Source organism: Zingiber officinale, unplaced genomic scaffold (genome assembly GCF_018446385.1).
Source record: "Zingiber officinale cultivar Zhangliang unplaced genomic scaffold, Zo_v1.1 ctg106, whole genome shotgun sequence".
NCBI lineage: Eukaryota > Viridiplantae > Streptophyta > Magnoliopsida > Zingiberales > Zingiberaceae > Zingiber > Zingiber officinale.
The window spans coordinates 17188-30330 of NW_024589809.1; the positions used below are offsets into that span (position 1 = coordinate 17188).

Below are 13143 nucleotides of genomic sequence, written 5' to 3' on the forward strand. Positions count from 1 at the left end.
CTCGTGGCTTTTTTAAACTCCAAGTAAAAAATTTAAATTTGTGGATTTAATTTTTATTTTTCTATTATTTTATTTTTTTACTTGGAGTTTAAAAAAAGTCCCATGAATTATAAAAAAATAAAATCCTCAAATTCTAACCGCCAACTGCACATTTTCAATAAAAAATTTTAATTTTAGAAAAAAAAAAGTGAAATTGAAAAATATTACAAATTACTGGACTAAGAACGTATATTGACTCATAACAACAAGATTAAAATTAAAAAAAAAATACAAATTACAGGACCGAAAACATAATTTCTCCATAAAAATTGTATGGTCTGATTAGGATACAATCAACCGTCGGACCACGTTTTTCCGACTGAGCCAGAACTCTTCATGATTTCCCATTTGATCAGTTGATCCAATCTTGATTTGAAAACCTTGCTACTTATGAAGCATTATTGCTAGTTAGAATTAGTTAAAACCAGCTATTACAGTTCTCAGAATTCACTCAGTTCATAACTCTAATACACATGACAATATCAACTTGAATTCAATACCAAAAAAAACTACTAAAACTGGAAGAAAAAAAAATGTAGAACACTACCTAACTTTATTCTCGACTCTACAAACAAGGTACATTTGGAAAAGAGGTCACAATGGGTCTCTTCTTTGGCTATTGATGCGAGAGGATGTATTATGAAACAGCTATACAATATTTACACCTGATATACCACTTCATCTGGATGAGCATCACCTATTAGGATAAGGCCCTCAACTGACAATGGAAAGAAGAATCTTCTCCACAGACAGCCAGTTGATACGACATCCGGAGGTGGATCGATGATGATTAGATTTTCATGCTTCCGGAGGATACCAATAATGCTTGCGGTGTTGCCTTCCTTGATGTACCTGCCATGCCATTTTCCAATTAGAGTCATGACAAGTTGACAAGAAAAGAACACCAAATGATATCTAGCCAAATAGAGATCATGATAAACCACTTTCTGAGGTGTCACTTGATCGTATTCCTCTATTGAACTCCATGTAAGACAATCTTATTTAGTAATAAGTAAATAAGGGAACAATGTATCTAGGTTCAGCAAGAACAGTTTGCTAATTATGTTGCTCTCTTTCTTTTGACTGATGATCATGTTTATTTGCTGCTATAATTTGCTAGCCATATTGATCAAGAAAAATCCTACTAATAGAGAGGGTGGCATTTTCATCTACCGGAGCAAGAAACTATGAGAATGGTAATATATAGATTCAATTTTGACATGAAATTGTTATTTCATATGGAATCATAAGTACAAAGAAGATATAGAAAGTTTGAAAGGAACGCAAGTTTGATGCCGGCCCTACAAGTTATTACATATGAGCACAGAGGTGATAAGGAGAGAAAAGACAGTTTCTATATTCCGTCTCATTCATCAGTATGATATATGTGCATCTTGCATTAATATGAGATTTATGCATCAACAATTGACATCCCAATGAAAGAAATATGGAAATTTAGCGGATTTAGATATGGTCATTTTGCAAAAAGAAATGTTATTTCTTCATGGTTAACCAAGATAAATTTCAAGGTGCATGAATTAAAAAAGCTCGTACAAAAAGTAGATTTGACAGCAACCTTGGGCAATGGACTTGTTCAAGTGCAAACTACTTGCTCAATGAAAACATAGTTAGCTAGACAACATAAATACAAAGTAAAAAACGAAGAAAACAAAGGAAGCACATGGAAGGACATCCAGTATGACTTTATTGCTCTCCATACAATACAGCAGTTTGCAAATATAGCTGTGGGTGATTCAATTACATCTTAGCACATCAAAAAGCAAGGGAAAAGTATCATTTTATCAAACAGATAAAGATGTTAATTGGATATTCTTATTATACGGCTTATGAAAGCAACATTATGAAGCTCGCCCCCAAATAGTTGGAAAAACCTGGCTTAATGATGACAAGCCAACAATGTTTACAATTCATACATTCCCCAAAAGTTTCCTTCTGTTTTCAATAAGTATAATCAATATAAGAGAACTGATTGCAAATGCAGTTAAATTTATTACCATCTAGCACAACACTTAAGAACAATTTGCCCCAATTGCTCAAATTTTAAACTGTTCAAATCTTACCCTTCTTTAAGGTGCATTATGCGATCATCGCTTGGAAGATTGTGTTTTGTCAGCCAACTTATAAAGTCAGGAGACAAATCTTTATTTTCCTTGTTCATTTCAATAATAGTGGCAGGTTTAACAAAAGATGTCACTCTGGCTCCATTTCCAGCTCTCACAAGGAACCTTGTTCCACTATCTGGGTCAGATATATAGAAATCTGCAACATGCCTCTGTCAAAATAAGAAACTAATCAATGGAATAGCGCATCCTAGGCATTAAACTGAATTGGATACAGCATAAAAGAGTAAAGTTGAGCACTTAGTTGTTGCAACAAAGTCAAGCTGCCAAATTCATTTGGAGGGGAAAGCATGGATAGAGTACAAAAACTACATGAATGGCATGTAAACTTTATTCACACTTACAAACATTTTCAAAGCTAATCCTGAGAGAGAGACTCTTTACAGCCAACTGCAAATCTGGTTTCACAATTATGATTTAAGTTGACGCACAAGAAAAGACAACAACTACATGAGTGGTTGGTTGATGTTTGACGCTTTTTTGCTTTACAAGTGGAGAAACAAAAGAAGAATTCTTGGATACTGAGAGATGCCAAAACACAAGCAGCTGGGTCAACTTCACTGATGCATTCACTGCATGCCAATTTTCTGTAAGGTGCCTCATGTTAATTGGCAGCAACCATTGAAGTCAATACAAGGCCACCAAGGCAGCAACCCGTTGTTGAGCTGAGCCAGCAGTAACCCACATCTTTCTTCAACATCACCATCCTACTAGAGTCACCCACAGTTAACCATCCTACTAGCATCACCCCTAATGTTTGTTTTGGGTTTGGCTCAATACTAGGCCAGCAACCCATTGTTGAGCTGAGCTAGTTCAATGGTGCCAAATAATGCCTAACTTGAGTTTTAAGATTGGTTTTCATTATTTCAATGGCCCCCAATGTTTGTTTTGGGTTTGGCTCAATACTTGGTGCTTAAATTCAGCTAGTGCAATGTAAGCTTGAACCATGAGGAAGCTAGTTGTTTTAGATTTTTGATGGAAGTGAGACACTAAAATTAAGAGCTTTGGAGAATACTTACAAGTCACTCATTTACTCGGAGAAGAATATATCTCATTGAGCATATGGTCATTGTCACAAAGCTGAGAAAAAAAATATCTTTTTATGAGCCTGTTAAATTCAGATAGATTCACTATAAAACTGCTAGTAAAGGTCTAAGTGTGGCTCGTAGTGGATAGATTTCCATGATAAGAGGCATGAACAAGATGGTTACCACATGCAGAACACACTTAGCAGCACAGTATATTTCAAGTCATATAGAAGCAAAAGAGTAAAGCTATGATTATTTGGAGGGATTCAGAGAATCTTCCTCCATGGTGCAGTAGCATAAATGGGCTGCACACATGTACAGCCGAGATGAGGTCACGACATGGATTTGATGACTTCGATGTGTGAAGTAGTGGAGAAAGCCAAGAATAGCAAGACCACTTTAAAGGATGGCCATGGAGTACTTGGAGTCAACTCAATGCTAGCATGCAACTTAGTGTTGGGCAGAGTTGGTTCAATAATGTCAAATAAATCCTAATTTAATTTAAAGTTTTAAGGTTGATTTTCTATAAGCAGTGTTATGTTTGAAATTTCTCACTGATGGATTATTTCACAACCTAAGAGAGGTTGTGGGTGCATTTTGAGAGTGCAGAAGATTTTGTGCACAGAACCAAGCTTATAAAGAAGAGAGTTTTCTATTCTAAGAGAGTTTTTTAGTGCCCCGCCAAGAGGTGAGGTTTTCTACTTTTCTTCTTTCATATTAAGGTAGCAAACTATGAAGGACTGAGAGATTTCCAGTACAAGATGAACAAGTGTTTGTTCAATTTTTATTATACATATGGAGTTGGACTCTCTTCTTATGCATAGGTTTACACCGAACCACATTAATAGATCTCATAATTCTTTGTGTGCTTTGTTATTCTACTAGGATAAAAAAAATATTCCAACATGCGGCCTTGTGGTGAAGATTATTCTCTATTCTAGAAGCACCAAATTTGAATCTACAATCATATCATTAGAAGCGGCAAAATCTAGTGAGTGATGCTACAGCAGTCTCCAACATTATCCAATGGTAGGCACTTGCGATTTCATCAGTTTGAAGTTGTTAAAATACAAGGTAGGTCTCCTAAGAGTTCATTTCAAATGCAATAAAAAAAAGGTCTGATCCAGATATAAGTAAGCATTATTCATTTCACAATTGTCCCAACTTTAATACAACAACCACCGAGCCTTAGCCCACTAGGTGGGGTCAGCTATGTCCCAACTTTAATAAACATACTTAATTTCATGCATTCACATTGTCACACTATCTAGTTGCTCTTTTTCATTATATACATATTGCTCTAATTATCCAACAAACTTCCCTGATTTAGATAAGGCTATAAGCTTGCTCAGTTGTTCCTACATAATTATAGTTGAGCAGATCAGGGGTTAAATTTTTCCGATGTAGCAACTATTGCAATATAATTTTGATGCTGCCACTGTATTTTCATGAGTGATCGCATTTTTAATTCCAACCTCAGGAAAGATGGCTTTATCAGTCACTTTAAAACCAAATCAAAGTCTGACCTCAGCATATTTGAGTTTCCATGTGGAACACTTGAGAGCAGTAGTAGCAAATCCACTCCATCCTCTATACTCGTCCAGCTCAGTGGATGCATATATACATCTGGGGATATTTTGATAAGATGATTCAAGAGGGATGCTTCCACAAGTGACATGCTGCACAGAAAATCAGGGAGTAACTGAAAACAGTCAAAATCCAGCAAAAGCTAAGCTGACAATGTTGCTTTCAATAATTTGAACACCTTAACATGTGTCACTTTTGAAACATTATTGAATAAACTATCATGTAATAATCAAAAGTGCATCTGGAATGATACAGAACAACTGAAAATATAATTCCAAGAGCAATATCCTTCTAAACTTATTTGAGAAATCCAGTAATAATTTAGTCATTTGGATCATTTATTATGAAATAATTAAACAAATGTCTGAGCCATTTAGCAAAGAAAAAAACAAGAAATATGTTGAACAGTCTCTGGTTGAAGTAGTTACACTAAGTCGTGTCTGTGCTTAAAATAGCATCTCTATCTAAGAAGGATGAAAATGTCTAACATAAAATGCTTGTTCTCCCAGATAGGCAACTATCTAAGAAGTTGACGTTCAACGTCAGGAAATCATAAACTAAATGCATAAGTTTGCATGCTGGCAATTCATCCGCAAATTGCATCGTCAAACTAGTGTGTTTCATTCACCTAAGAATTCTCAAGCATTCACCTGTCCCATAGTTAATTCTATTGTTTGTCAACAGTTGAAAAAGCGTTGTCTAGCTAGCTTGTTCCAATTTATTGCCTAATTACAAAAGGGAAATCCAACTCAAACATTCTTTACATAGCTACATAAATGCAATGGGGGTTATAATCCCAGAAAAAGCCTTGAGATATTCAAAAACCTTCATCTTGCTTGGATCCACATAAAAGTCTAGGGAAAGACGAAATGTTCTATACTGTGCCTAGTTCTTCAAAAATAGTTTCACAATTAGTGAGACGATAAAATCTTAAATTTAGAAAATTCTCTATTAGATAGTGTGATAGCTCATTGTAAGCACGAGTTTTCCATCCTCTGATAGAAAATATATCAGAAGGCAACAAGAATAAAACAAAAGAAAATTACGAGAGAAAAAAATAGTTGTTGTAAAGCTTTGAGTCGAAAAAGAAATACCCCAGTGATTTTAACCAACTTCCCAATTTGAAGATTTCTAGTATCTATAGAAGTATTCGGGTAAAACCGCCAAAATCGTTCCACTTCCTCCCTTCCCCTCGCCCAATTCCACACCGCCGCCACCGCCACCGGTGCCGCCACCGCTGCCACCCCAATCAGAATCACCAGCCTGCCCACCGCTACCAACACGAATGCACCCGCCGCAAACCCCGCCACAAAAACCGCCACCAGCGCCCATCTCCAACCCCGCGACAAACCGAACGCGAACGCTGCCTCCTCCACCGCAGTCACCGCTCCGCCGTACCCATCCTCAGTCTTCTTCCCCCTTGCAGACCCCGGAGACTGATCCGTATCCCCCCCGGACGAACGCGCGGGCCTTGAGGTGATTAGCCCTGTGGGCGGGATCTGGGCGAGCGGCCCGGAGGTCTTCCGCGTCGGCACGGGGCCGGATCCGGAGGAAGAGCGTACGAACGTCCACGAGTGAGACTTGAACACTAACCTGGACGGTCCGACGCCGGGATCTCCCGCCGCGGGAATGTGCAACATCTTGCCTAGCTCGCCTGACTTGAGGACATCCCCTCCAGTGTATGGCACCGCCGTCGACCCCACCGACGGCGCCCGCTCCTTCGGCGGCTCCGGAGGGCCAGATACGATCATCCCGCTGCTCAACTGGTGCGTGGTCCTCCGCACCGACATATCTCCGCGCCCCTGCGAACGTGTTCCTACTCTACAAGCAGCGAAGAAGAAATCGTTAACTAGACGACGACGAAGCATTTATAGCAGCCCGATCCAGCCATCTCAGCCGTCCATTTCTCGGAAGGCCAACCTTCACGTGATCAGGGGGCGTAGGAGCGAGTGGATGATTCATTATTCAACACTTACGCCGGCATCTCAAACCCTGTTCGTTCACTTGTACATGTAGCAGGCCAGCCTGATTGCTTGTCAGTCATTCGAATGGGTGCATTTTATGCGAACTGCATGACGTGGAGGGGGCCTACGTGGCGCGAAATCCAAAAAATCGACCGATGGGACGGTCCGCGTTGGCAGATTGGGGCGGGTCGGAGCTGCGCCCTGCCGACACGTCTCGACGTGGACTCGCAAGTGTACCTGATCGATCGACCGACGACACCTAGGCGTCTTCCGCCGTGATAAACGGCGTAGATGGGAGATATGGCTGCGGGGTTCGAGGAGGGAGGTGACAGAGAGTCGACGGCCGATGACAACTATTTGGCTTCAGAAACGACCTACACAACCGGATACTCCGCTCTCGATCGGTGGTGGTGATGTGGTCCCATGACAATGCAGCTACGAGCCTACGAGTATGAGGTCAGAAGCAGGGTCTCCTGTGGCTGTGACGTAAGACTCGGCGAGCTGTCGGAATCAAAATTAATGGTTGGCTGGAACGGGAATCGAAAACATACCAAATTTTTTAAATAAATTATTTAAAAAGGATATCTTTTTGTTTATTCATAAAAAGAATGTCTAAATGATATGTAAATTGTGTCACGGATTATAAAAGAATTAAAAAATATTCTTAACCAAATTTAATGTATATGACAAACGCACAAATATATATTTTAATTCATTAATATTTATGAATAAAAATTACAAATTATACCTGTATAATATTTAATAATAAAATGTATGAATGATAATAAAATTCTTATTAAATTTATAAATAAATAAATATGATATAATTAACTAATCAATCAAATAAATATTAAAATTACGGTAAATTTTAGAGTTGTATAAGAACATTTTCGAAATATTCAATTTATGTATCCTAATTTTAAAATTATCAAATCACATATCTAATATTCATATTTTGCTCCTTCACTCATTCATCATTGTAATCAATTCAGACATAATTCTTTTTTTAACAATTAACAAATATTATAGGGTCAAAAATTTGTTGCCTTCAAACATTAATTTAGCCTATTACATTTAGAGTTTTAATTTTTTGAACACGAATTAAATTTTGCTACATTGTAATAATCGATTAAAAAAAATTAATTCATATTTACAAACTCATTGCTCTCGATATAGTCAGCTCAATTTATGTTTGAATGTATGAATATAATAAACAGAACTAGACGAATATATATGACTTTGTTTCATGTTATTCTGAGCTTTCTTTTAGTTGGTTTCGATCAAAATCAGTGATAAAGCCTAAAGTGTTCAGATTGATATAAAACCAAATTTTATATTTTTGTCTAGTTCTCTTGATTATATACATAACTTCAAATATCATTTTGCATAATATATTAAGAGTGGAGATTTTTTTATCATAAAAAAAGGTTTAATTGATTATTATGGCGTAACAATCGATTAAAGTTATTGTTCATGATCATAAAAACATGTCAAATCGATTGATAACAATTGATTTAAAACTATTTTTTATAATTTAAAATTTTGATTTGTGGTAAAAAGAACATTATTTTTAATATGACGTTTTAAATTGATATTTGATAGTATATATATATATATAATATCAAGAGAACTAAAAAAGTATATGACTTATTTTTATGTCATTCCAAAATCTTGAAATCCATCAATTAATTTTGACTGAAAATACCTGATGAATTTAAAGAGCTCAAAATGATATGAAATAAGTTATTTTGTACTAGTCTAATTCTCCTAATTATATTTATGTCCCAAAATATTAATTCAATACATCATATTTATGTCCCAAAATATTAATTCAATACATCACATTGAGAGTATGAATTTTTTATGGTAGAAGATTTTTTAATCGTTTAAAAAAAATATGTTCAGGAGTACAGCAATCGAAACTAGAGTATGATTTGGGCATTCCAGAAATTTTCCTACGCTGCTGTTCGATAATTTGCTAAAAAGTTAAATCAAATTTGAATAACTATTTTTATTATGTAAATATTTAAAATAAAGTAAAATAAATAAATCTTAACTCAATGGTTAGAGAATACATAAGAGTATTTGTATCTGTTTCTAAATTTAAAATAGTTTAGAATCATTTAGTAACTTTAGCAATATTACTGTATGGTTGTAAAGTATTATAAATTTGAAAGGCATGGTACATAGTGATTCTAATAAATATAGAAAATAAATAATATTATTTATTTGTAAATTTATGACAATTTAGGTTGATCTACTATTTTTAATTAAAATTGTTATATGCTATTCTAAATTATAGAAGAAAAACAAATAATAATTTCATAAGATCTCAGGAATGCATATAAAATTTTTAAATTTAGAATAGTTTAGTTTAATATAGTAATTTTATTTGAAAATATTATAAGATCTTAAATTAGTCTTAAAAGAAAGATATATAGCACTTTTAAAAAGTCAAACAAAAAATATAAAAGTATTTATTTTATTTGACAATTTTAAAATAAATCCATGATATATATAGAGAGAGGGGAAGTTACCCTTTCATACCATATGCAGAGCTATAAACAAACTAAGCCGAGTCAAATTTTGGATGCTCAACCATAGTTAATAAGGTAATCTAATTGAGTCAAACCTAAAATGAATTAAGTCATCGAAATAATTGTTCAAGGTAGATTTAGTTTATTTTTTATGAGTTTTAGCTTAGTTCGTTGAGATGTTATCAAGTTCTCAATTCAAACTTATTTAATAATTTATTTATTTTTACTTATTTGATTAGCTATTGAATTTGATAATTCATACTTATATATTTATTTTAATATTTTTTTTATTAAGTATGTTGATAAGAGTTTTATTAATAAACATAGTTCGTATAGTCTGTATATAATCATTATGAATTGTCCAAGAATATTGTCCATGAACATTAACGAGCTATTTAAGGTTGTTTATTTAGTTTAACGAGATGTTTATACTTGTTTATTTAATCAAGGTCGTCTCAATTATTCTTGAGGCCCTATGCGGAAAAAAAAATAAGCCTTATTTTTTTAAAAAAAATAAATATTAAAAATCTTATTAGTTGTAGCAAAGGTGAAATTCACCACCCTATCAATCCACATAGGCGGCCCATGACCTTATATGAGAAGGTAAATCAGGAAACTACAGTTCACCACTACGGGGATGACATTTTTTTTTATTTTGTTGAGATTCAATTCCTTGCCCACTCATAATAGCCAAACTCGACCATCCCCTGGGCGACATTTAATTTTATTAGAAAAATTTAAAAGGACAATTTCATAGATTGTTAATGATTAATTTTACAATTAGAAACAGTGACCAATTAAGTCATATAACAATAACTTTATCTTGTAACAATGTAACTTTATGTTAACTAATTTGGCAACGAGTAATAAATTATTATAATACTATTAATATGCATTTTAATTTAATTATTATTTAAAAAAAAATTATCAATCAATTTTAACTTCGATAAAGGAAGGTCTTAACTCAATAAATTTATTTTTATGTGACCTAAAGGTAATAGGTTTGAGTAGTAGATACAATCACTACATACAAGATACCCTTTCTCTGGATATCACATTGGTAAAAGCTTCGTGAATCAAACTATCATTTTATCAATTTTAAATTCAATAAATTATCAATCAAATTTATTTAGCTAAAAATATTTAGATATTAAACATCAATGACGAATTATTAAAAATAAAAGAGTGTGCCTTAATGGAAGAGTAAGGACACAATAATAATAATAATAATAATAATAATAATAATAATAATAATAATAATAATAGTATAAAAATTGATAATGAAGGAGAAGAAAGAAAGGACAATAAAAATTGATAAAATGACAATGCAATATTAATTATGTTTTGACATCCAAAAGTATTTTTATAAAATAATATCAATTAAGTATAACCAATAAATATTTTAATTTATTAATCAAACTTAATTTTGATTAGTAAATTAAATTTTATTAATAAAAATTTTAAATTATGAATTAAATTTTAATAAAAAAATTAACAACAAAATCTAATTTTAATCGTAAAAAAATTAAAATTATCAATTAAATTTATCATGAGTAAAAAAATAAAAATAATCAAATTTAACTTTAATTTATAAAAAATTAAATTTTATTGGTTAAATCTAAAAAATTAAAAATTATTGATCGAATATAATTTGACTATAAAAAAAAATTAATAATAAAAATAAATCTTGTTTAATATATATATATATATAATTGGGGCCTTAAACATAGGTCTTAATGGCCTATGCCTTGAGGCGACCCTGTATTTAATTGATCTTATATGTATTGAACGAATATGAACAAACTTTTACTAAGTTTATTCACCAACATTTGATTCATTTATAATCTCCGCACATCTTGTGCACACTTAAAATTTTTAGTTTCCCATTTTAAATTTTATTTTATGTGCTTAATACTATAACCTAACTCCTAAATCATAAATAACATAACTATAATCTAAAAAATTAACAAAAAATAAATAAAATTTGTACATGGCAGTTCACAGCGTAAGTCCGGACGATAAGTTTGCACGGTAAAAAAGTCATTATATCTATATATATTACTTTCGGGCATCCTGACTCTTAGTCATGCAGCGAAAGCACATATAAGGTGTAGATCCGGGTACCTCACTGCACTCAGGCGCCCAATGTGAGCGTGCACACATATATATATACCCTACATGTCTTATGATGCTCATCTTGTTAGCACCAATTTTTTTTTGCTTTATTTTGTTTAGAGCTTACGATTTAAAATTTAGGGTTTAGTTTTTAGGATTTAGGATTTAAGTTATAGTATTAAATTTAAAAAATTTAAAAAAAAAATAAAAAACAATTACATATGATTATGAGCACCATAAGATAAGTCGAGTATCAAGATATTATCTTTATATATATATAGAAAGAGACACACACAAAAGTTATCCTCTAACCTGTGCAAACTACCTTATGTAATTTTTTTTTTTAGTACATAGTGTTGGGCCGGCACTAGGGGACCGCTAAGGTAGCGGATCTATCTTTTTTTTTTAGTACATAGTGTTATTTTTAAATTTTCACTTTCTTTAGTTTAATAACTCCTAAATCTAAATATTATACCCTAAACCTTAAATTAAAAAAAATAAAAAATAAAATTATCTTAGGGTAACATTCTCTATGAAAAGTTTTGTTACCTTACAATCCATCTGTGAATACCTAATGATATTTTTAAAATTTTATTTTTTTAACTTAAATATATTGTACCTTAAATCTAAAAATACTACTCAAGCAGGTGTATATATATATACTATTAATATTCACCAAAAATTGCCATATCGTTTTTTTTAAGGATTTCATTTGAATTAATTGAGTGATTAGAAAATTACGAGACAGGCTTCACGTGGGCACCGTGAAGCTACTAATTCTCCGAAGCGCATAAAGACATAAAGCCAGCGCACTCCAGATATCCCATCGACGAATTGCTTGACCCACCTCTCGCACTAATGGGCTGTATGTGGACCTCATTGCAGGACCTACAAAATGATAGTTTCTTTATCAGTGGGTAGAAATGTGAGTAGCTCTCTGTGGGTCGAAAATCTGTGTCGCGAACAAGATCCCGAAGATCGTATCATATAATATAATTTCGCCTTTTTTTGGTGTCCCCACCACTAGAAATTAAAAATACGATTCCGTCCTTATCTTGATGCCTTAAGGGGTGAAAAATTATGTTTTTTTACCCCAAGTTTTATCACCGAGTTTCAATTCAATCCCTATAGTTTGAGAAATAATAATTTATTGTCTTTTCGCACTTGCATTTGTAGAAATGCACTCTCTTTCTCTCCATTCGTATGGTAAACATGGATCGACTCAATCAATAATAGCACTATGTGTAAGCTAAGCTAAATGGATTTTAAGAGTTTTTATAAAGAAAATAAAAAATATATAATATAAATTTAATATCCTTTACTTTGTTTAAGCAACACTACTACTGAATCATTCTTAACCTTCAACTTTAGATCATAAGTCAAATGAATGAATGCAAATTTTAATTAAACGATAATATTTATTTTGTAATCTAAATTATAAAATTTCATTAATTTTTTATAGTCCAAATTATATTATATTATAAATTTAAAACTAAACTAAATAAAATAATTAACCTTATGTAATCCTGATTATATTACAAAATAAATTATACTCTACTAAATCTAACATTAAAGAAAAAGTGATAAAATTTAACTCAACTCTCAAGCCTTTCCGTAGAAGTAAACAGGTCTATCTTTAAAATTATAAGAGTGAATGTGGAAATTATGATAACTTTTAGAGACCAATGCAAAGCTTTCCGCTAAATATAATGAGATTTATTAGGGGCAAAAT

The 13143-nt window shown here is 32.8% G+C and overlaps 1 protein-coding gene across 1 annotated transcript; it reads right to left on the minus strand.

The window, feature by feature from the left end:
- Window positions 1-295: 295 nt before the first annotated feature.
- Window positions 296-6628, minus strand: LOC122035776 (uncharacterized membrane protein At1g16860-like). The gene is made up of 4 exons (XM_042594880.1): window positions 5890-6628; window positions 4735-4887; window positions 2121-2332; window positions 296-891 (listed from the first exon to the last, which is right to left on the minus strand). The coding sequence occupies exons 1-4, from the start codon at window positions 6583-6585 to the stop codon at window positions 699-701; spliced, it is 1254 nt and encodes a 417-aa protein (XP_042450814.1). The 5' UTR covers window positions 6586-6628; the 3' UTR covers window positions 296-698.
- Window positions 6629-13143: the final 6515 nt, after the last annotated feature.

What these genes read in the sequence shown, in the direction of transcription:
- LOC122035776 (XM_042594880.1), bottom strand. Translation starts at nt 6,585, where the DNA reads ATGTCGGTGCGGAGGACCACGCACCAGTTGAGCAGCGGGATGATCGTA. An exon ending in AGTTGGTTAAAATCACTGGG is followed by an intron (nt 4,888 to 5,889) that starts GTATTTCTTTTT and finishes TTTTCTGTGCAG; the next exon opens with CATGTCACTTGTGGAAGCAT. An exon ending in GGAAACTCAAATATGCTGAG is followed by an intron (nt 2,333 to 4,734) that starts GTCAGACTTTGA and finishes TTATTTTGACAG; the next exon opens with AGGCATGTTGCAGATTTCTA.